This window comes from Seriola lalandi, unplaced genomic scaffold (assembly GCF_002814215.2).
Source record: "Seriola lalandi dorsalis isolate HSWRI2012SDOR001 ecotype SW California unplaced genomic scaffold, Sedor1 jcf7180002053069, whole genome shotgun sequence".
Lineage (NCBI taxonomy): Eukaryota > Metazoa > Chordata > Actinopteri > Carangiformes > Carangidae > Seriola > Seriola lalandi.
In genome coordinates, this window is record NW_019523622.1 from 214,384 (window position 1) to 237,303 (window position 22,920).

A 22,920-nucleotide genomic window follows, 5' to 3' on the forward strand; every position below is an offset into this window, starting at 1 on the left:
AGTGTTTGGAGTTGCTTGATTCCCCCGAGCACAAACACAGCTAGCCTGCCAAGCAGCGTCCAACCTGCCAGTGGCTTTGAACCGAGGACGCTGAAATCTGCTTTGCTTTTAACTGCAGTGGTGCTGCTTGAAGCCTGACGCGCCTTCACATCCGCTTTAGCCAAAGGAGGATTTCTATCGCTGTGAAATGTTTGCTTGGGACAAATCAGTGTGTATTGCTGTATTATATACTTTTTTTGAAGGCTCAAATTTTCACATATCAACAGCATTTTTCAAAATACAACGAACCCATGCTCACTTCAGTTAAGAAATACACAAAAACCAATACCCAAGTAAAAAATTCTACAACCTTCTGAATCTTATTTAATGCTTATGATGCCTTGTAGAAATTTTTGGTATAAATTATGACTATTTTTTTCACAGAACTGAAAGATCAGCTACCGCATTTTGTGCTTCATGTCCACAGATTGCCTTTCTCAGATGTTAAAGATACAAATACCATGCAGCTTTATATTATTACTTTGCACAGCATGCGCTGTTCTACATATTTTTTCATACTTTACATACAACTACTTTAGATAAAATAGGATTGAAAAAGATTTTGAGATCTCTCTGTGAGTCTGTTGCTGCAGGGTCTGACCTAGTTAAAATGCAGACATCCTATCATTCCTTTTCTGTTCTTCTTCCCGCTCTCCCAGGTGAGACCAATGTCAGAGAAGGAAAGATGGAGAGATGAAGACAAAGAAGAAAATTCAGTCTCCTTTTCTGAGATGAGAGATTCAGGTTGAGTGAACAGACCTTTGCTCTTTGTTTTTGGTAAATATGAGTCTGGTTATGTGTTATTTTAATATGACAATGTGAATGTGTATACAGCATGAACTGTACGTGAACTACTGCTAGCCATAAGTGTGCGTATATGTGTGAATGCTTTCTTTGTCCAGGTACTGTACTGTGTTACTGAATTACCCACCTGTCAGATTTATTACATGTCATTTATTACATGTCATGTATGGCTGAATAAGCATGTTTACTCTGTAAACTCTCTCAGGAAAAATACAGGTCAGACACCTGAAGTCAGACACAAAGCTTGGTTGTGCAGCATGAATAGTTATGTATGAGACACACTAACACAGCCAGGCTCTAGGGGAACAATGTATTATTTAATCCAGAGCAGCTACAATAGAAATGTAAGAAGTGAGAAGAAAAGAGATAAAGCGACAGAACATCAAGAGTGGAGGACACTTCTCACTTGACAGCTGAAGAGAGCGAGAGAGAGACATGTCAAGTGGAGAGAAAGAGATAAAAAGAAAAAGAGAGAGACAGGTGGTAGAGTAGAGAAAAGACCAGTGGCAACTGAAACTGCTCTTAGAAAACAACAAGCACTGCTGTATCTTTGTACAACAGACACACTTCAACTTTGGAAATCTTTTTGAAATGATTAAATCATTTTCCAGTAATTAACTTTCAGTTTAGCTTGGCAATGAAATGTGGAAGTTTATGTGATACGAATGACAACTACCAATCACACCATGGTGACACAGTCCTGAAACTTAAAATACTGACTAATGTGTTAGACATACTACAGTTGTTGAGCAACACCGTGTGAGATTACGGTACAAAAATAGTGAGATGCAAATGATGTCCCTGTGCTTCAGTGACTGCTACAATACTGGTTACCAGGGAGGCAAACATACAATATTTTCTTGTGAAATGTGTTTGTGTAAGCGAAAGACTTGAGACAAACTGACAAATGTATTTCCACTTCCCTTATTCACTTGCAATTTTACTTCCTCTGATGTGACCTCCAGCCAATTCAATAACCCATCTGGAACCATGATGCAAATTCCTCATGGACATAAATAACAGAGGCACAAACTGTAGCTCGTTTAAAAAGGAAACTAAAGAGGCAAAATAGACACAGTAGACATTTTTGTCACGTCATAGGAGAAAAAGCACAAAAGCAATTAATAACATTAATAATGGATGCACTCTAGATCGACCGCCCTGCTATTATTCATGCTTGCTTACTGGCATATTCAAATGACATGGAGCCATTACCACTATTAGTTAGACCTATGATTAACCAAGGTGAGACTGTCCTACCAAGAAGACAGACAGCATCAGTAATTTCAGCAAGAGCCCGAATACGATATTTTTACATTCAAGTGACAATGGCCTCTAGTGATTATGACAGGAACAAAGCAGGAAGTAAGGTGACAGTGATAAAGTCCTCACGGGTGGAGGGATGGGTCAACAAAACACTGGACCACTGTTAGTTTCCCTTTTCCAATCAACCATTATACTCTTGTTTACACTTAAAGCTTACATGTGCACACACACAAAACACACAGAGAGTGGCATGAACTAATTACTTACTGTAAGGCCAATTAATTTGAGGTTAGTGCTCTCTCAGTCATCAAAGGCTCAAACTCCATATCAAGTTGAACTCCAACAAAGACTGGGTTAAAACCTAGTATATGGCTGGATGGTCAATGTGCAAAATTGAAGAGATGTGGTTGAAGACTGTTGTAGAACTGTTGTCAACAACTACTTTCTATGGAAAGTATGCTGGGGATGTCATAAGAACCGATAATTCGGAAAATGTGACGTACGTAGCAGATGTTGTAGGTACTGGAGATGTGATTCTTCCAGGAATGACAAGGGCAGAATAATAACCTTACAACCTCTAGTCTGACATCAAACTTCAAGAGAAGAAGATGGCAGCCTCAGTAAACAACAACAACAACAACAACAACAACAACAACAGGTGATATGGCAGCAGGCACGGTTGTAGCAACAGGTCCATCACAACTTGTAGAAAAAAAAAATTTAATCAAAACTGATGTATAAAGATATTTTGTGTTTGGCTTGGATCAGCAAGGACAAGTTATAGAAAACCAAAGGCCAGTATGCCAATGGCGCCACAGAGCATTTCAAATGAAAGGATACTTATCTAACCAGCTCAAAGACGGGCATCAGGATCTGTGCACAAAACTCAGGGTGAGTAAGTTTCAGTTCTTAACTTTATATCAACAACATGCAGTCAACATGTTCATGTCCTATAATGTTAAAGTTATTGTTTGTGAGTTGCAACAGCTGACATTTATTTCAGAAGCGCTACAGACACAACATTCATAAAGGCCAACGTCAGCTTGTTTGGGTTAGGTTGGGTTGGGTTAACGTAGCTACAGCTCATAAAGGGAGCTGAGTGCTCACAACATTAGTAGGCTACCGTTATTACTGTTCAGTCGGTCAGAATATAACTTCACACTTTTTAAATGAATAGTTTCACACCATCACCCTTTCACCTCGTTAGTCAATTTAAATTTCTGCTTGCACTATGACTATATTTGTGTGTTAGCACAGTGTGTGTTGCAGCAGCCTCTGTTTTCTGTTTTTTGCTGTGGTATCAAACTTCATATAGAATCGGGTAATTTCATTGGAATTGGTACTGACAACGAAACGTTTGGTATTGTGACATCCCCAAAAGTAGCTATGGTTTGTCCAAAATAATAGTCACCAAAGGGAGTCTGAAAACGGTAACTGTTGTAGATCTGTGGTAAACGACAGAAAATGTTCGCATCAAATAATTTTGAAAGAACCAATGGGGAAAGTCCCACTCACTCACTCACTCACTCACTCACTCACTCACATTCAGGGATGTAGTCAGCCAATAACATTGTAGCGGCTGTCATTAAAAAGATAGACTCTCAATCCACCTCCCCTCACACCCTTTTAGTCTATGCTGAGTGCTGAGGGTCAATACCATTTTAGTGCTGAACAAATCATTAATCTGCCCCTCTGGCACAGAAGAGAATCATGTGGATGACCATGCATTTCAAGGCCTTATTGATCTAAATGTAAAGAGATGGACAAGATGGCTTTGAACCGGCCAGACCATGACTGTGCGCGAGTGGGATAATATGAATACCTTATTTTCTAACATGGAAATCAACCAGCACAGAGATTCCTGTGAGTGTTTAATTTATTTTGACGTGTTTGTCATAAATTGTTTGTTAACCTGTTTTCAGCTTTTGCTGAATTTCCCATTAAAAACATCTCAATTACCAAACCCAGAAATAGACTGATATTAGGAAGCTGGTCTGCATTTGATATTTTGGAATGTCCCTTTAAGAGAGATATAAGAGTCTTAGGTTTTAAATTAAGATCTTATGTTAGGCGTGTCCCCTGAGAATATCTGACATTTTTGTGGTATGTCAATTGAGCAAAGGAATTATGCAGTTTATAAGGTTTTAAAAGGTGTTGCTTTGGTTTCATATGTGTTGTGTAACAAGTCAGACAGTAGCCATCTTGTTACTAAACAATAAAGCAAAGCAAGTGTTTTGCAAAAGACAAGAAGACAGACTAGAGATGGAATGCTACAGCAGCGTGGGGTGGGATTGGATGAGACATGAACTGACATCGACTGGATCGATCCACACTCATGAAGCTTTGATTTAGTGTGAGTCAGCAGTAAAGGGACCGGAAGATGAGCAGGAGTGAGAAACAAAATGAAAAGAGGAAAGACAGAGTAAAAAAAAAGAAGGAGGGATGGAGGAAGGAGAGCGAGGGAGAGAAGGGTAGCAGAAAACTAACAGACACACAGACAGAGAGCAGCAGAGTCTCTAGTCTCTCCTTGTGTTTATCAGACTGAGCTCTAGTGATAAGAGGCGTTTCTCTGCAGAGGCATTTTCTGCATCTCTCTGTCTTTGTTCATTTTATCCCTCCTCCCTGTCTCCCTGTCTCTCTCTCTCTCTCTCTCTCTATCCTTCTAACCGCTGAGCTCCTTAAGTGCTGGCAACACAAAAACATTCACCTATAAAGTGAATCGTTTAATGCTTCTGCTTTGATATTCAGCATTTTGACTCGGTTACCAGCCTCAGATCTCACCAGTGGGTAACAAGACGCTCTGAGACAGGAGGGCATAGGAGGCTTTAAAGAACCTTACAAGATCCTTCTATTTCACAAAAGAACGCAGAAGCTGAAATGATCAGTCAGTTAACCGATTCGTCAATCATCATTTTTCAAACAAGTAACACCAAACATTTGCTTCTCAAATGCAAATATTTTCTGTTTTTCTCTGTCATACAAAATATTAAAAATTTAAATTTTGGTTGTTGGGCTCTGGGACGTTATTCATGATTTCCCAATATCTTATAGACAAAATGAAAGAATCAACTGATTAATCTAAGAAAAAAATAATTGTTAGTGGCAGCCCTAATGTACACACGCTACCTTTAAACAGTCTTCGCTTGTTGAGCAATGATCAAACGGATTGTATCAATACCACTTTTGCAAAATTCCAAGGGAGGGAAGCATAAAAACGCAATTTGTGTGTCTGTATGTATTATTCACCTTCTATGCTAAGTAATACTCTTCCTACGTACGCACACACTCACACATTACACAAAGGGAAGTAATGACTCATATTTCACTACCATTTTGTTAAATCAACACTGTGTGAAACTTCAGGTTTCAGTAAATGAGACACACACACAAACACACACACACTCAACTGAGATACTATACAAAAACACCTGAGAGTCCCCATTGTTTGAACTCTTAAATATAACCTCTCTCTCACTGCTCATTCATCTTCAAGTCAAAGCTGGGGCTTTCAGAGCAGCTTGACAGACACAACTTCACATATATAAAAACACTGCCTCTCTGTCTACACAGGGTTTAATCACAAACACACATATATTTGTTTTCACCTGAGTCTCAAGGGAAACAGGTAGCTGGCTGGATTACCAGGAATGTTACACTGGACAAAGGACAATGTAGGGAGGGACTGGAGCAGCACCTGGGAGACTGTGTGGAGGTATTATAACCCCGCTTACATACACACAAGAAACCCCAAGCTGTGAAACAGAGTGTGTGTGCCTGTGTTTACTCTTGTGTTTCTGAACCCGCAGAATGACCTCCTTAAAAAATAAAACCTCACAAGACGAGGTAGGTCAAACATTGTGAGCTAGTCCTGACTTCATCAAGTGAGTGTTATAAATGAAAATATGGATTTCAGAGTGAAGACTAACATTCAGATCAGATTTGGTGTAAAAGGTCAACACCAGGTATTAGTGACAGCTAAAGGCTATGGTTGAGGAGTGAGCGCTGCCAGTGAAGATCCTCATCAGTGTTTCAGCCTGTGTGTAAGGGTGTGTGTAGGGCCGTTAAACAAGGCGAACTTGAAATACCTCACCTGATCATGAGTGATGCAAGAGCCCTTTTCCTGCTTTTTAATGTGTGTTTATGTGTGTGAATTAATGAGTGAACTGCATCTTTAATTCCAAAGACATGGTCCCCAAGAACATGATGGGACAAGTTAGCTCTATTAATTGCAGATTACAAAGCTGCATTCACAGCAACTTGTGTATCCTGCTGACTGCTGCTGGTATATCCAGTCAACGCGCTACATGTGCAAGTTTGTGTGCCAGTATGTAAATATGTAATATCCGAAAAAGGCATAGTCCAGTGCAGTGTGGCACTTTCTTATCTCTGTGTGCACGTGTTTCCAATCCTGGAGAGGGAGAAACTTCAAAGTAAAAATTCAGGCTTAATGTGTGCACGTGTCATATTAGTGTCATATTGAAGAGTAATTATGAGAAGCTCTCACACGAAGTAAGCAGGTGTGTAGGTTATTTTGCCCTGTCAACCACCTGCTCTGAACTCTCGTGTTGTTGACAACTGCTTAACAGCATGTTTGAATTAAACACACTATTGCTTCACACCAAAACCAGGAAGTTGACATGAACACACAGAAGTCAAACCAAAGTCAAGAGTGTGTTCGGTTTGTAGCCCATACAACAGACAGTGTGATACAGTCTACTGGGGGAAACTGTCCCTGACAATTTCCCAGAACCAAAGACAACAACTTTGAATAAGTCTGGTTTTGTTCAAGCAATGGTCCAAAACACATGGACATTTAATTTACAATGATATAAAACATAAAAGCAGTAACTGTTCCCATATAGGTGATGAAACCTTTGAACCTTTTGTTTTATGTCTGCGATCCACTGATTCAGTATTTGGGATGGTTCAGTCATGTTTTCCTTGAAGTATCATCACTACTATTGTTAGGGATTGCAAGAAGAGAAGTTAGACTCATCATCAAGGAAAAGTTCACACCCTAACTCATTTGTAGCAACACAAACACTTAACTCCCTGTCTTATTCATTGTTCATGCATCTCACAGCCAAAGTGTGTTGTGTCTAGCGTACTGGATGCCCTTTCTGTGTCAACAAACTGATGTCCAGTGAAAAGAAAAGACAGCACCTCGCTGTGTTTCTTTAACAAAGTGCATTGTCTTTCTCAAAGCGACTGTTTGTCAGCCCTCTTGCTGCTGACTATTGAATGGGGGCATTTCAGTGTGTCATTGGTGGCAGACCCTCAGCAGGTGGTCAAGCCGCTGCCCCTTGTCAGCTGCTATTCCAATTTTTGTATTCTGTGCTCACAAAACTAATTTTAAACATTTTCTAAAAAAGGAAAATGAGAGCCAAAAGGGCTTGTGTAGATTTTCAGCACAAATTTGAGGTTTCCTATTTTTCTTATTGAGCTAATACATTAAATGTGTGACTAAGAAGATATAAATTTGTTTGTGTTAAGGTATTTTTTTAAGTATAAGGTATATTTTTGTTTCTCTGTCTCTCTATCAGTGTAAGGAATGCCTGTTATAACTGCTGCAGATTAGTCCCCATTCATCCAGTACGGCTAAGTACTGTATGTTAATCTGGTTATTCTAGTCCTGGTGTACACACTGTGCCCTGTCAAAGACACTTGGCTGAATGTCGTTTTCAACAATATCAAATGAATGTATAATGTAACCACGTGCAACTACATACCAATAATATGACAACTACATCCTCAGTTATACTCAGTTATTCTCAGTCTCAGTACTTGTGCCCTGTAGCTACTCCATGCAATCACAATAAACAATCTATGCAAATAACCTAAATAATTTTAGTGGAAAACAAAAGTCTTCTTGGAAGGTTTCAGGCCTGGAACAATCAGAAGAGAATTTCATGCTTAGCAGAGGACGAGTAAATCTCATTATGTAATGTCCAGTCACAGACCTGGAGCATTCAAAGTGACTGACGTCACATGTTGCTATTGAGATCACCACAACACAAATAAAACCTCACCTTGCCTCTCTATTTTTGGATTAATGAATGAATATTAGCAGGTACAAAAGGTGCAACAGGCGTCATTTGTATTATCAACAGGCTAATACTGTTGACAATACAAGACTTGGTAGAGTCAAAACAGTCAAGAGGTTACTGCCAACAACCCAAGTATTATCGCTTTTCTGATCATCTAGACGTCCCTATAACCTGAAATTTTGTTAAGCCTATTTAACAGATTGTCACAGGTGTCTGTCACAATCTTACTGTAACATGATTTAATGCATCTGAACATGTCTAATTAAATCAAATATAAAATCTACTTCTACAGTTTGCTCTATGTTTATCAGTTATGTGACAGCATACCTATAATGTTCTTCCTCCTGCAACATTTTAAATGTTTAAATGTTTTAAACTATGGCCACAATAAACAAAAATAACTTCAATTATGCTTGTAGATACCAAAACCATTCCCCTCAGTCCTGTTAGACAGCACGCCTATTATTGCATTTTACGCCATTCCTCGATTTTCTTTTGTTTTCAATCTATCTGTACCTGCACGGTCAATCAATATCTACCCCGTTCCCCTGCACACTTCTTGTGATCACTCCTTTGCTCCCTCTCTCTGTCATTCTCTCTCCTTCCAGCTACCCTGGTTTCCAATTAATCCCATTACCTTCAGAGAGACGTTGAACCGCAACAGAGCAAACAGAAAGTGAACGGCAGAGACAGAGAGAAAGATGATAGGAGGGGACACCGTGAAGCAAACAGGGATGAAAAGAGTGAGCAGAAGAGACAGGACTGCGCCATGTGATAACACAGACACGAACAGCTGAGCAAGACAGACAGGCAAGCTGTGAGGCAGGGTCAACTATATGCAACAACACCCACATATTCAAACGCACACTCGGGGACAATGGACTCTACACTGCAGCTGAATTGCCCCCCTTTAACTAGCCAGTCTTACCCCTAACATATCAACTATCTGTCCTTTTTTCTATTCATTCACTACACCCTCATGTCTCTCTTTTGACTCCTTTCCCTGTTTTGTTCTCATTCCGTCAAGTGATCTTTCATCACCCCCTCATTTCAGCAGGCTGGGTGCAGTCTGGTTGCTTACCCCGTTTACAAATGAGGGGAGTCCATGGTCAGCAATCCCCCTCTTTCCACCAGCCAAACCCTCATCCACCGAAGTCATCCAATTGCCCTGATCACTTGGGCTAAGTCTGTCTCGACACAAACACACACACGCACACACACGCACACACACTCAACACACACAGGTGTTCCCTTCAAAGGCAAGAGGAGGAGGACGAGGCGGGATAGTCCAAAGGGGTGAGTCCCTGTTAGTGGTATAGTCCAAAGAGAGGCAGAGGAGCGGAGCACAATGTATCGTTCACTTTAAAACACTGCACCGGCTGCCTGGCTTTTCCTACACTGCCTCTCTCTCTCTCTCTCTCTCTCTCTCGTCACACACATACACACTCACACACACAAACACAAGCACAGACGCTGCACCTCACACCCTCACACTCACACACTGTCCCTCTCTGGCTGGCTGGTTTGCCGGCTGACTCGCATTCACACAGTGAGAGCTCAGATCAGGCAACAGTTGTTGAATTCATGGCCCCGCCTCCCCCCTGCCTCCCCCTTGCGGGTGGTTGCCTAGCAACTGGCTTCTGTGGGTGGGGCTTGTTAGAGTCCTCACATTGCTGCACACTCTGCTTTCGGCTGCCGCCTACTCAGGCTATATTTGCATATGAAGCCCTGCCTGCCTCTGTCTGTCTCTGCTGTAGAGGCCAGTGGCTGTGTGGGCTGTGAAGAGGGGGAGGGAGGTGACTGACACTAAAACTGAAACAGTTTGTCGTCAGTGATGCAGCAGATTCCACAAGGTGGGTCCAAAAGAAGAAACATAGTGGTTAGTCACAATTAACCAGGAGGAAAAAGTAGGAGGAAGAACAGTGTTGGCAAATCAGCTTGAGGCATTTGCTGTTCATTTCACTCCAATAAAACTGTCAAGAGTTCAGGAATAAAATCCCTCCTGTGTCCTTCAGGAAGAGGAAATCAATTAACCCGTAGCATTACAAACAGTGATGGCCATTGTTTTGTTTTTTTTGTTTTTTTTTTACTATTTTCTAACATTTTATGGATAATTAATTGAGAAAATAATCAATAATGAAAATAATGTTTTGCTTCAGCCGCACACCAAGCTAATATCATTATATAAACTGTATCCCCCAGCTTTAAGATAAATTCTTTACAACCCAGTTACTTTTCAGCCCTCAAACACTGGATATATTGGTGCTGTTGGGTGAAACTTCGGTTTCGGGGAAACTTACATTTTTCCCCATTTCATTTGTAGGATCATATGATTCAAAGTTGGAAAAATCCTCAAATCTCTAATGAAATCCTTTCAAAAATGCATGGAGGTCAATCTACACATAAGGCTGTTTTTCCTGGTACTTACTTATGTGCTCTTAAAGCACATAATTTATTCCTCAAAGAGTCAACAGAAGTTGTGAGTAATTTTGGAGAAATATTCTGTGTGGACTTGCCATAATATTTACCATTTTTCTTTTTAAACTCTTATCTCAGCTCTGCAGGGAATTTCAATCACTCTTTCAGCTGCCACTCCATCTTATGCTCCTCACTTGTATCCTTAAAATTACTCCTATTTGAGTTGAATGCTGAACTCTTACACAGGATACAGAAAAAACAACTTGGAGTCAGCATTGAGGAGCCGGGACTTCTTCTCATTAGAGCTCCAAATGGTATTACCATGTTTGTTATTCTTGGTTGGTAATGTCAGTCCCTACAGTCCTCAGAGGAGTAACTTTACATTCAAATTCAACTTGTTTTAAAGACAGAGTATTTTGTTAGCCTAAAGTCAACCCTCACATCAGCAGTCACCTTTACACTTTGTTCCCCCTGAGGGTTCTGACATATGACCATAATTTTACATCGCCCTTGGGCCACAACTGAAATGAGGAACATATAAACCAACTTTTAGCATGTTAAAAGCAGTATATATACTGTGAAGCTACACATTTTCTGTAAAGAAAATGAGATGACCTGGTTTTAGTTGAGGCAGAGGATAAAATCTTGTTTCTACAGACAGATCACCAACAGCAATTCAAAATCTTAAATGAAATACTTAGTTTCTTATATCTGCTCACAAACGGCTTGATGCAATCTGATTTCTATGTATGACAGCAAATATTTTCAGATATATTTCTTATATTGCTGCATCATTTGCCCGATTGAACAAGCCTCCATTACGATCAGCTCTCGTTCAGTATTGTCATCTGAGAACTTCCCTTAATATGGCTGTCCTACTTACATTTGAAGGACCTGTTCCCCATGCTGTGGAAACATAAATCACATTACACTCTACTGCCATCACAACAAATCCCCTCCGGTCTCTGTGCTACTTGAAATAAAAAGAGACGGATGATAGCGTCTGTATCTTTTTTCCCCTTCCATTTTTGCCTTATGCTGCTTTTGTGCTTTTATATTTGAATTTGAATCACCCATGTTTCTTCAACGGTATGTTCTGCTCAAACATTATAACTATTCTGGTAATTTAATTAACATATATTCTCAACTAATTGATGATGAAATCTCAGATATTCTGGGTATATGTATGGATGTCTGTTTTCTGTGGTGTTAGCTCAGGTTTCACCACTTGAAGTTGTGTTGCAGTAACGTGAGTCCACCTCATCTGGCAAGAGCTGAGGGCAGCTGAGCCAAAACTTAATCCAAATAAAATTACATGGAAATGTCAGTCACCTTATTACCTTCTCACATCTCTCCACCCAATAACATATTTTCAGTGTTTTTTTTAATTTCATGACTCACACGCTGTCTCTGTCAGAGAGCCAGAGCTGCTTGAGTCCCAATGGTTGTTGCAAGTAGCATTATGTTGACAAAGTGATAAGAAAACGAGAGAGGGGTGGTGAGAATGATGAAGAGGAGGAAAGAGGATATGATCCAAGCTTAGAGAGCCAAATAAAACCTAATTATGTGGAAAGGAATGCACCCTTCCTACAATCTCCTTTCTCTCTCTCTCTCTCTCTCTCCTTCACTTCTCAAAGACGTTGGCAGTGGCTCAACCAATGGCCTGTGGCTATTTGTTTATGTGCAATTTGTTAGAGGGTTGGCCCCTTTCCCCCTTTTCACAGAAGCCATTTACAATTCTATTCATGTCTACCTGCCTCATTCAGATGGCAACACATAGTTATGGACCAATGGCCTGGGTTTCACGACATGCTTTCACAAAGTGTTAACACAGTTATGTTAATGCCATTCAAAGAGGGGATGACATTATTACATTACTTAAAGTGATGAGGGTGGGTGGCAAAGAGGAGATGACAGCTGAAAAAAATCTGCATTATACTCCTCCAAGAGGATCAGACAGGGGGCTAAAGCAAATCCATACATACACACTGTAGTGCATCCACATTGCATTAAAAAACAAAAAAACCTAACAAATGTGTGTAGCAGAGGTCAGCTGAAGCAGGTCTGTGGGGATTCTCAACCAGCTGCTTGGGTTCGCAATGCAGCAAGACGAATGATAGAGAGGAAGAGGGTGGGGGTAGAGATGGATAGAGCGCGAGAGGGAGAGGCCCCACAGAATAAGAGAGGGATAGGAGAGCAGAGGAAGATTTCAAGAAATAAACGAGGCAGGGATACTCTTCAGCGGGCAGTGGCTTGGTAGGCTGCTTGTTTGAGCTGAGCACTGTGAATGCCAATAACTTTGCTGCTGCTACTTCTTCTAGATACACAGAGGTCTGGACATATGAGAAAACACACACATGCTTGCACAGATTGACCTGTGCTGTATACATGCTTCTATGCCCTGCCACATATATCTACTTCTCCTGTTCTCCTGTGACAATGGTATTCATCAGTAAATGTCTAGACTATTAAGTACAGCATTTCTCCAGTGTGTCCTTAACTGTGCAGTTCAACCAGCCTTGGGCATTTAACCCTCAATGCAGCACTTGATCCTCCAGCCTACTGAATTCCTTTTGTGCTCCTGCCCCTGATAATTTCCATAACTCCAGTCTGAACCATGGCATGGACTGATGAGACTACTGTTCCGCATAGACAGATGTGTAATTTCTGGCATAATTGATAACTACATATAATATGACATGTTACAATTACCATACATAACTATCCACTACTATTATGCAGGACTAGGGTGTGGTGGAGTACTGTGCATTTGGGTTGACATCTGTTCCAGAGCCTATGATCTAACAACATACAAGCATGAAGTGTTCAGCTCTGAGAGATTCACTCTAATGACAATGTAGGCAGTGGAGGTGGTGAGAGGAAAGGGGTCAGATAGAGTGTGAGTGTGCAAGTCACGGAGAGAGTTTGAAAAGGCTCCAAACTGCAGATTCATTTATATTCTATCTTGAGTTTGACAGGCTTGATAAAAAAAAAAGTGAGACCGTGAATAACTGAGTCTCAGTATGTGCGATTGAAATACATAGAAGAGGATTTGACATGAGAAACATGAGGTGAAGGAGGAAATGCAAAACGGAGCGTGAGCAGAGAGCGAAATCCATATAAACAAAATTACATTTCAGGTTTGCTTCACTGGGTCGCTACATTTCATCAGGAGGTAATGCACTTACACACTGTACACATACCCTGTATAGAGAAACACATAAGTAACGGCGACACACAGTAACACCCACATCAGTTGGCAGTAACACCCACATCAGTGGGTGTTACTGCCAACTAGTAGTGTTAAAGTCAAGTACACACATGCTGAAACAATTAGTCATTTAAATGGCTACATTTCTAATTATAGATGAAGAAATGAAAAAAAATTTCAGTTTCCAGTTTCCAGCAACCTAGGTACTTGCTGTTTTTTTTAACTATACTATGATAGTACATTTATTATCACTGTGGTTTGGACTGTTGGTTGGACAGACAAAGACATCTGAAGACATCATGTAAGGCTAAGGGAAACTCTTCTTTTGTTATTTTCTGACATTCTGAAGACCAAGAAATGAATCACCTCATCGAGAATCTTTTCTAGAATTGGCAGATTAATTGATAATGCCCGAATGTGCACATTTATAAGCATATCCCGACATGAGGGATGAGGTAGAAGATATTTTTCAAATTCTGACAGTGTATGACTTCTTATCATAAAAATATGTGGTTGTACAAACACTGGCTTCATATGGAGGTCCTAAAATGTATTTTTGCACTTAATTCACGCAACAATAAACCAGTGTGTTCAAATAGCCCGACACATACAAGAACAGCATAGACAATAGTAGATTGGAAACGCATACATCTGGCCAGTATTATCTCCTGTTACTTTAGATCTAGTAAGAAGAACAAATATGGTCTTTGAAGAATTGACAATCATGTTCACTGCAATGTTTGATCAGCTTTCACAGACATGTAGTTACAATGAAGTAGTTATATATCCAATAAAACTGAATATTTTGAAGGAATCCTTTAGCTCAAACTTGTACAGGATGAACCACTTCCTACAGCATAAGAAATCAATCTGTTGGTGACAATATGGCTGAAATACAATTGAAAACAGGCCACTGGGTTAGTAGTGCCTGCAGGGAAAACTCTCACACAGTTGTGTAGGTATTGATTACTGCTCACATGGTTGGATTGCATCTGTTTATGGAAGGATACAATCTACTCTTGTCATGGTTATGAATAACAGGCAAGTATCAAGTGTGTGACAAGATTCAGAGAGAATATTTAGAGAGTGGTGAGAAGTTGGTCACATTCATGATGCTGCTCCATGTAGCAATGGGGCAAATGACAGAACAACTGAGCACTCAACTGCAGTGGAAACACATATTTTTATATTTTCCAAGTCGGAGCATGTACAAAACCCATTTCCCTATGAACAGACACAAAGGTCCTGATGAACAAGAACTTCTCTTTTTTGATAGGCTAAAAACATCAGTGGGTCCTGGTAGTATTATGCCATTCAACAACCCATTTCTATAGCAATTTAGAGTGATTTCAGTAATGTAACTGTAGCAAACTACACCAACAATCCCGAAGCACCTACAAAGTTTTCCTTTCTTTTATTTGTTGCAAATTGGGTAACAGATAATGCACTTTAAAATAAGTATGACCTTTGCCCTGCAGCCACGCCGCTGGTCATCAATGTTGTTAGTTTTTGATATTTGGTTGTATGTAGGTTGTGATGTCGGGTGACCAAAATTCAATGTGAGGACAATGTCTAATGCCAACGTCAATTTGACGTAGAATACCGACGACAGCTGCTGTAACCAAAATCCAACGTTTTATCTCATGCCAACACCATCTTGACATAAAATAACAACATTCCTGTGAGCAACATCTGCTCAATGTCAAAATGTCAAATAACCAACATTGGATTTTTTCCATCAACCCCAATTTTCATTTCCAACCAAAAATGTAACACCTGTCTGACATATCACTCTTATATCCAATGTCCAATGTTACATTGACATCCGATGCCAGCTGGGCAGTTGCATATCAGGACAATGTTTAACATTATTTCAAACTGGCTTGCGGTTACAGATAATAAAGGAATAGATGTCTATGTCTCCATTATGTGCAAAGTAACATGGGCTATGAGTCAGTAAAAATGCCTCGCAATTAGTTTCACCCATGTAGGCCTATTTTCTGACAAAATGACTGTAAGATAGGGCAGAATGGAGGTACTGCTGGATCTTTAAAATGCATAAAACATTTGTCAATGCAATTCTGGCTAATGACCTGATGTTTTCTATGTTGCAGCAATGACAAACCTAGATAACTGACTTATAAAGTATAAATTTCTGATGCTAGCTTTGCATCTACATTCAGGCTTCCTCCCTTTTGAACAGAGCTCACTGATGAAAAGAGACAGAACAAACACAGAGAATCTTCTGTCAGCATGCTGAGCAGGCCTGGCTTACATCTGACTGACAACAGATCAAAGCCTGATGATCAATACATGACAAGACCATCCATCTATCAAATCACTACCAGACCACTGGGACAGCAGGTGATAGAGGAATCAATGAGGACGTGAGGAAGAGGAAAATAAAGACAAGTTTGACTCTGATTAAAGAGAGCAAGAGACAAACAGAAACCTACAACATAATGACTGAAAAAGGGGATGATAAGAATAAAAGAAGCAGAAGTTAAAGCAACAATAAAGGTTTGCTACAAAACATTAACCATTATATCAAAAACCCCTGGTGTATTTGCAGCTCAGCGTTTAGTGGAGGTATTCACTTCCTCTATTAAAAGGTTGCAGTGGGTTAGGAGGGTAGTTGGTGTGAGCTGAACTGAAACAATGCAACTAGACAATCGCTGCTAATTAGCCTGACAGACAGATGAGAAAACACTGAACCGTGAAAGGACTCGTTGGTCAAGGTCGTGGAATATAAATGGACTTTGCAAAAGGATAAACAAATGCAACAAATGCTCTCTCTGAGTCTCTCTCTCTCTCTCACACACACACACACACACACACACACACACACACACACACATACAGTAGTGAGGTATTTGAAGAGGAGGCAGTCTGGCCTATGGTGGATTTAGACTTTGCGTCCCCATGTGTGTCCACCTTTACCGACACATCACAAAAGGTCCTGTTGCCTAGCAACATGGAACTTTTTAATTTACAAAAGAAAACAAAACGAAGGATCCACCCAGTGGATCCGTACTTCACGGAGCCTTCAAAATGAGACAGCCTAGTTGCGTCGCTGTGACACTATCCGTCTTCAATTGCAACCTCTGAAGGATGCAGCCTCTGAATTGGGACACAGCTATTGCACCAAAACACTAACATGTAATGTAGCAAACAAACTAAATGTGATAAACTAAGTGATACATTATCTTAAACCTCTGTATTTTGAGGCCTTAAGCACTTTCTTTAGGGGAAGGCCATTCCAGTTCTGCAAAATATGGGATCCTTTCCTTTCTGACTTCAGACTAAAGCCAACGCAATCCGGTTGTGCATTATTGTTTTCGCTACGCTGCAGGACATGTCCTCATTGCCGTGTCTGAGTGGCAAAGGTATCAGTTTTTCTTTTATGTCACTGCTCTCTGTTAACTTGTTTACAGTTTAAAAATGGCAAAAATACACAGTTTTTCACATTGCAGTATTATCCCACTCATCCCAGTGCAGCAGTGTTGTGTGGTTTAAAGACACCTGGGTGTTAACACAGGAAGTTGGCCTTGCTAAACACTTAGCTCAAGATGATTATTTTATTTACTCACAGTTCTCGTTTACGTGGAAAAAGGTTACGAGTCAGCTGTGGTTGTTGTGCGTCTTTGTATGTCAGTGTGATGACACTGCGGGGGAAACACCTGTTGAAAGAGTTTGTGCAAGCATCATCTTCCTCTTTCGCTGTATTGTAACTTACCCTCTGAGGCTGAGGAAACGTGTGTGTAAATTTCACTCACTGATTTATCTACCTAAGTCTCTTTTTCTATACTTTCTCCACATTTTCATCATCAATATTAACAAAGTATTGCAATGCACAACTTTTGCAATACAACAGCATAAATATACATTTCCTGGAGCTAGAACAATGGATCGCAATGTCAACTTTAATTATTCTAGGTCTTTTTAATTCAATCATTTATGTTTTGGTTGAGCTGACACCAACATTTAACTAAAGACTATTATTTACTTTCCTCCCATTGAGCCTCCCCTCTGAAGATTTCAGTATGGATAATTAATAATTCCAAGGGCAAAGAGCAATTTTCATTTACATGAAGTTGTTTCACATCATGTTGGTAAATATCCCACAAACTTGAAAACAATGCAGTCCCTTAAAAGTTTGTGTCCCTTATGATAAAGTTTGGTGAATCAATCCGAGTGCAATGCGATGCTGTAACTCCCACCGTGAGTGGGAGTATGAGTGAGTGTTGTTTATGAAAGGGGGAGAAAGAGAGATAGAAAGGGAGAGAAGGAGGAGGCAGTGATCCAGAACTGAGCTCCTGTGACAGCTTTTCTATGCAGTCCACACATCACAGGACAATCAGCGACCTAATTAAACAAACGGAAAGAAAATGAGGGACGGAGAGAAAGAAAGAGAGAAAGAAAAGAGAAAGGAAAAGAAATGAAGATGATGATGAGAAAACAAGAAAGATGGACTGATTGAAAGCAAGTGAGAAAAACAAAAGATGAAATGTGGATCAAAGAAACAACAAACTGCATTGAGAGGAAGGGGGAATCAGAGGATCTAAAGAGCTGGTGGAGAAAATCAATGATTAAAACAGGAAAGGCCCAAATAAAACATGAGCTGCAGACTAGAAGGAAAGTAAAGTAAGAAAATGGAAAGAGGTGCGGTAACAGGGGTAGTGAAGAGGGGTACTGTGTTTTACACACTGGCCTTGAGCAACGAAAGAAATGCTGGCTCAGATTTGGGGGCGGAGAGAGGGAGGCTGGGGGCAACAGTGCTGTTGCAAGCAATTCAGATTATCCACTTTGAAAAGAAGAAGGTAGGAGAGGGTCTGGACACTAATTATGGATAACAAGACTGACAGATGGACAGCAGAGGTTTGCCCAGACCTCCAGCACTGGTCAACGGAGATAACAGTGGGGGAGACCGCAAATTAAGGAGGGAAAAGGGGTGGGGGCACAGAAAGTAAGAGAAATAGAGTTAACTTTTTTTGTTATTTAAAATGACTCAGAGCACATAGATGGCACAGGGGTAATGTTTTTGCCCACCCAGTGGCAGCTAAATTTCCTGTCTGAAGCCATCATAAGGCCCAGCAGTAGGGCGCTACAAACTGGGAAAAAAACGGTGGAAAAAGCTACTCAAGTAAAATAGAAAAAAAACTAGACTCCGCAGCTTAGTGAAGTAAATGACAGAGACTATATCCTGTTGGTCACACTGATTCAGCTATCTGACACTTCCATGTAAGGCATCATTCAGACTCAGTGTGGCACAGTGCAGCATGTGCACATAACACAGTCAGTGTAACTGTTGTGACTGAGAGGGTTATTTAGGGTCATTTTTCAAACCTTTGTGTTCAAACATTTTTAATGGGTTTGAGGCAATGACATAGATGAGTATTGACAAATTTTTGACGTGAAGAAATACGTCAGCAGATCAATATTACGTTTGAAATAATGTAAATGTGCGCGCACAAGCACTTTTCTGCGCCATGCTGAACACTCTCTCACACGCGTCTCTCACTCGTCCTTCTTCATCCATTGGAGGAGGGACACTTAACGGCTGTGCTGCTGAAGTTCACATGTTGTCTGTTCTGCACTGACCGAAGCACCCAGACACAAAGTGAAATTAAGTCTTAAAAGGGGAGCCATCATAAATATAAGGGATTGAAGAGATCACACATGCACATTCTACCTTCTAGGAAGAGCAAGATTCAGTCGCGGTGCTTTCAGTTTGACCCTATCAATCAATTGGCAGCGTTCACGGGTGGAGGTCCAATGAGAGGATTGACTAGAACTTTTTAAGCATGGTGTTTTTCCTCACTACTGCTTAGTGTAAATGTTTAATTAAAAAGCTACATTTTGGTTACTATGGGCACATAATTGTACTTCTGTAGGTAAAAATCACAGGGGTAAAAAAAGGTTGACTCGCAACAAAGGCTACCTTGCTGTACTTAATATAGGGTACTGCCCCAGCAACAAGCCTTACTACAGAAAGTACAACTCTGAACAACTGTTTTTGAGAAACTCCATCCTCTCCATCTGGAAAAACGTGATAGAGTGCAGAGAAAGCTGTAGAGAGCAAGAGCAAATCAAGGGAAGCATGTCTGCACGAACACAAATTAAAGGTTAATTAAGTTCCTTCTGACAGCCTGTGCCCATCACTTTGAAAATGCCGACACTCAAGTATGTGAACATACTTGCTTTATAGAACTAATTAACTTCCACGAACGTGAGCACACTGAAAATAAAAGCAGGTATGCACGTAGTACATGCTCATCTTCCAACTGTGTGTATGTGTGTGTCTAAACGCCCATGCTTCATGCTATCCACCCAGATGCTCCTGGCAGGAGGTGACCTCTGAACAGGAACAGACGGCAACTCACACTCACACACTGACATACACACACACACACAGAGGGATAAAAAGAGAAACTCAAAGTCGGAACAAGGTCATGTAAACTTCCAGAATAACTAGTAAAAGAGGAACCACGTTCTTCAGCATCCTCTCTGACTCCATCCTCGCTCGTCATATTTGTTGCAGTTCTCTTCCAAATGTTAATTCATCTCACAACACTGCCTCAAGCTTGAAATGTAACATAATGTAATATTCTCATCTCAGTAATATGAATGTTGCTATGAAAAAAACATTTAAAGCACCTTTGGTAGAGTTTGTAACTTGTTAAATTTTGCAACTCTCTCCTGCATAACATAGAAGAAACCGCTCTGGGACACATATCAACATGGTGGGATTGGCAGAGGCAATCAAACGCCAATGAAAAGAACCATTCATCAGAAAGTTGAACGATAATTACTTGTATGCGTTTCTGTGTGTCCTGATGCTTTGCAAACTGGTGTCAGAGATGAGGAAGGTAAAGGCAGAGAAAGGGAGAAAAGGAAAGATTGGGTGGTGAGCAACACAGAATGTATGAGGAATATTAAAAAAATAAAGTTTAGAATGAATATGTTAATGTGTATGTACAGTTCACATATGCATGAACATTAAACTGGGGAATAGGACAGCACAACTGAAATGAGTGAGAGCCAGTTGAGCATATGATTTATAGCCATTGCTAGTCAGTGAGATCATGGGAGAAAAGGCAATTGTGTATGTGCATGTGTGTGCATGAGAGAGAGAGAGAGAGAGAGAGAGAGAGAAAGAGAGAGAGATAAAGAGGGAGCGAACAAGTGATGTTGCTGTTCATTAGCAGTCCTCCCTTATAGCTGGATGGTTACAGGATAATCATGTCGGCTTGGTGGCGGTGTGTCCTTGACTGTCATTGGTGGGACTCTGCTGGGCTTGTCTCTATTCCAGACTGTGTGTATGTGTGTTTCTGTGTGTGTGTGTGTATTTTTATGTGTATGAGAGTCTTTCAAAACTTTAATTAACCAACTAAGCCACACACATCGGTGCCAAAAGCTGTGAGGCAGTAATGCTTGTGCTTCCAAATCAACAAAATATAATTCCCTTCCTGTCCCATCAGCCTATTGTGTGAGCATTTCCAATCCTCTGAAAATGTGATGTATAGCTGAGACAATAGCAACGAAATGCCATTCATTCTGCGTTTAGTATTTTTTAATGATGGCATTTTACCATTTTTTGGTAACTGACGGAGTGAAGCGCCAATAAAAAAAACAAGCACAGAAAAAGCAAAGAAACAAAATAACAATGGTAACACCAGATTCAGCAACATGCAGCTTGACCCGGATCCTCTGCTGCATTTCTTTGCTGATATCCACTGATCGATCTCTGCTCCAACAGACTTAGAATGATTTTGCAGTTCCACAATACTGGGTTGACTGCTTTCCCCAAGGGTATTTCCTAAACTTCTGCAGCACTGTGATCGATGGGTTAAAAAAACGGGGCAATTTTTTTTTCTTCCCCCCACACAGCTGCATTAGGTTTTTTCTCATGACCGCATACGTTTTTCCAAATTCTGCAAAAGCAGATGGACTCTGCTGCTGTAGTCAATTCAGCTGAGAGAGACACAGATATAACCAACATCAGTAAATAATGGGAGAACACAAAAGGCAAAAACTGAAAATCAGTGGCTCACACAGTTCAGTTCAGTTCTTTAGTTCACATGGTGCCTACAAGTTTCATAAAGTACAATTTAAAACTTCCCTTTGTTTAATGTCAAATAACCACAATGTCTGCAACCAGTGAGACTGTGAAAATGCTGTGAAATTAACCACACCTCTAACAACTTACAATATAGTGCATGTAACCTCTCACTGTAACCTTTCACAAGAATAGTAAAAATCTTTATAAGTAACCATTAAAGTGCAATTTTAACTATTTAAGACTTTACTGGATCTTTAGTTAATATGATTTCAAGACCTGTGCTCACCAAGTTTATATTTTCAAACAGAGCAGCCACAGCAAAGACCACACACGCACACATCTGGCTCAGCCTGACCATATCATTCGTTCCTGTTTCGCTCTGGTAAGAGAAAGGCCAGTGACTGATTTGGAAGTGAAGCCTGATGAGTGTCACCTGTACTAATGGGCCCTGTCACTCACAACCACAGGCAAAATGACTCACTCATGAATAAATTAGATAAAAAGGTGCTGCCTGGATTATCTGACTCTGTTGTTCTTCTGCTCTTTCACTTTGCCCACCTCTTATCTTTTCTCTGTCTTCTTTGTTTCTTCTGTTCTGTTTCCCTTTCGTCTCTCTTCAGACTCCCTCTCTTTTTCTGCATTCCCTCTGCTGCTCTTATCTCTTTCCAAACGCCCATTCCACTCACATCCGTCAATTCACACTCAACCCACCACCCATCTATCTTTCCCTTTATCATTATATTTCTTTCCTCTAACTGCCTTGTCTTTTTGTCCCTTATTTCTTTCCTTGTGTCATCCTTTGTCTTTCTGCTGTCATCACCACCGCATCATTTTCTCCTCCCTCACTCAGAGGTAGACAAGGCTCACATAGTCAGTATTCTCATGCACACTCCATCATACTATCAATACAACAAACAAATACAATGAACCCCAATTGATTTCTGCTTCAGGCTCTATGTGCTACAGCTACTTAATCCACAAGCTATGCTTCTCCTACAGATCATAGAAATGCTCCAGTCCTGTAATCATTTTACTGTACAGTAGTCTATTTTTGTGCACTATACGTACAGCAA

The 22,920-nt window shown here is 40.4% G+C and overlaps 1 protein-coding gene across 3 annotated transcripts in view; it reads right to left on the reverse strand.

The window, feature by feature from the left end:
- Window positions 1-22,920, reverse strand: part of rab11fip4b (RAB11 family interacting protein 4 (class II) b) — a 48,012-nt gene that overhangs the window by 18,368 nt on the left and 6,724 nt on the right. Inside the window, exon 1 of one of the 3 annotated variants that reach the window (XM_023400915.2) lies at window positions 9,238-9,704. The exons of 1 other annotated variant lie outside the window; for it this stretch is intronic. In XM_023400915.2, the coding sequence (XP_023256683.1) occupies window positions 9,238-9,315 (78 nt within the window). In that variant the 5' untranslated portion in view covers window positions 9,316-9,704. Of the gene's footprint in view, window positions 1-9,237; window positions 9,705-22,920 lie in introns of those variants that run through there. One more of the 3 variants, XM_023400916.2, reaches the window with a different exon arrangement.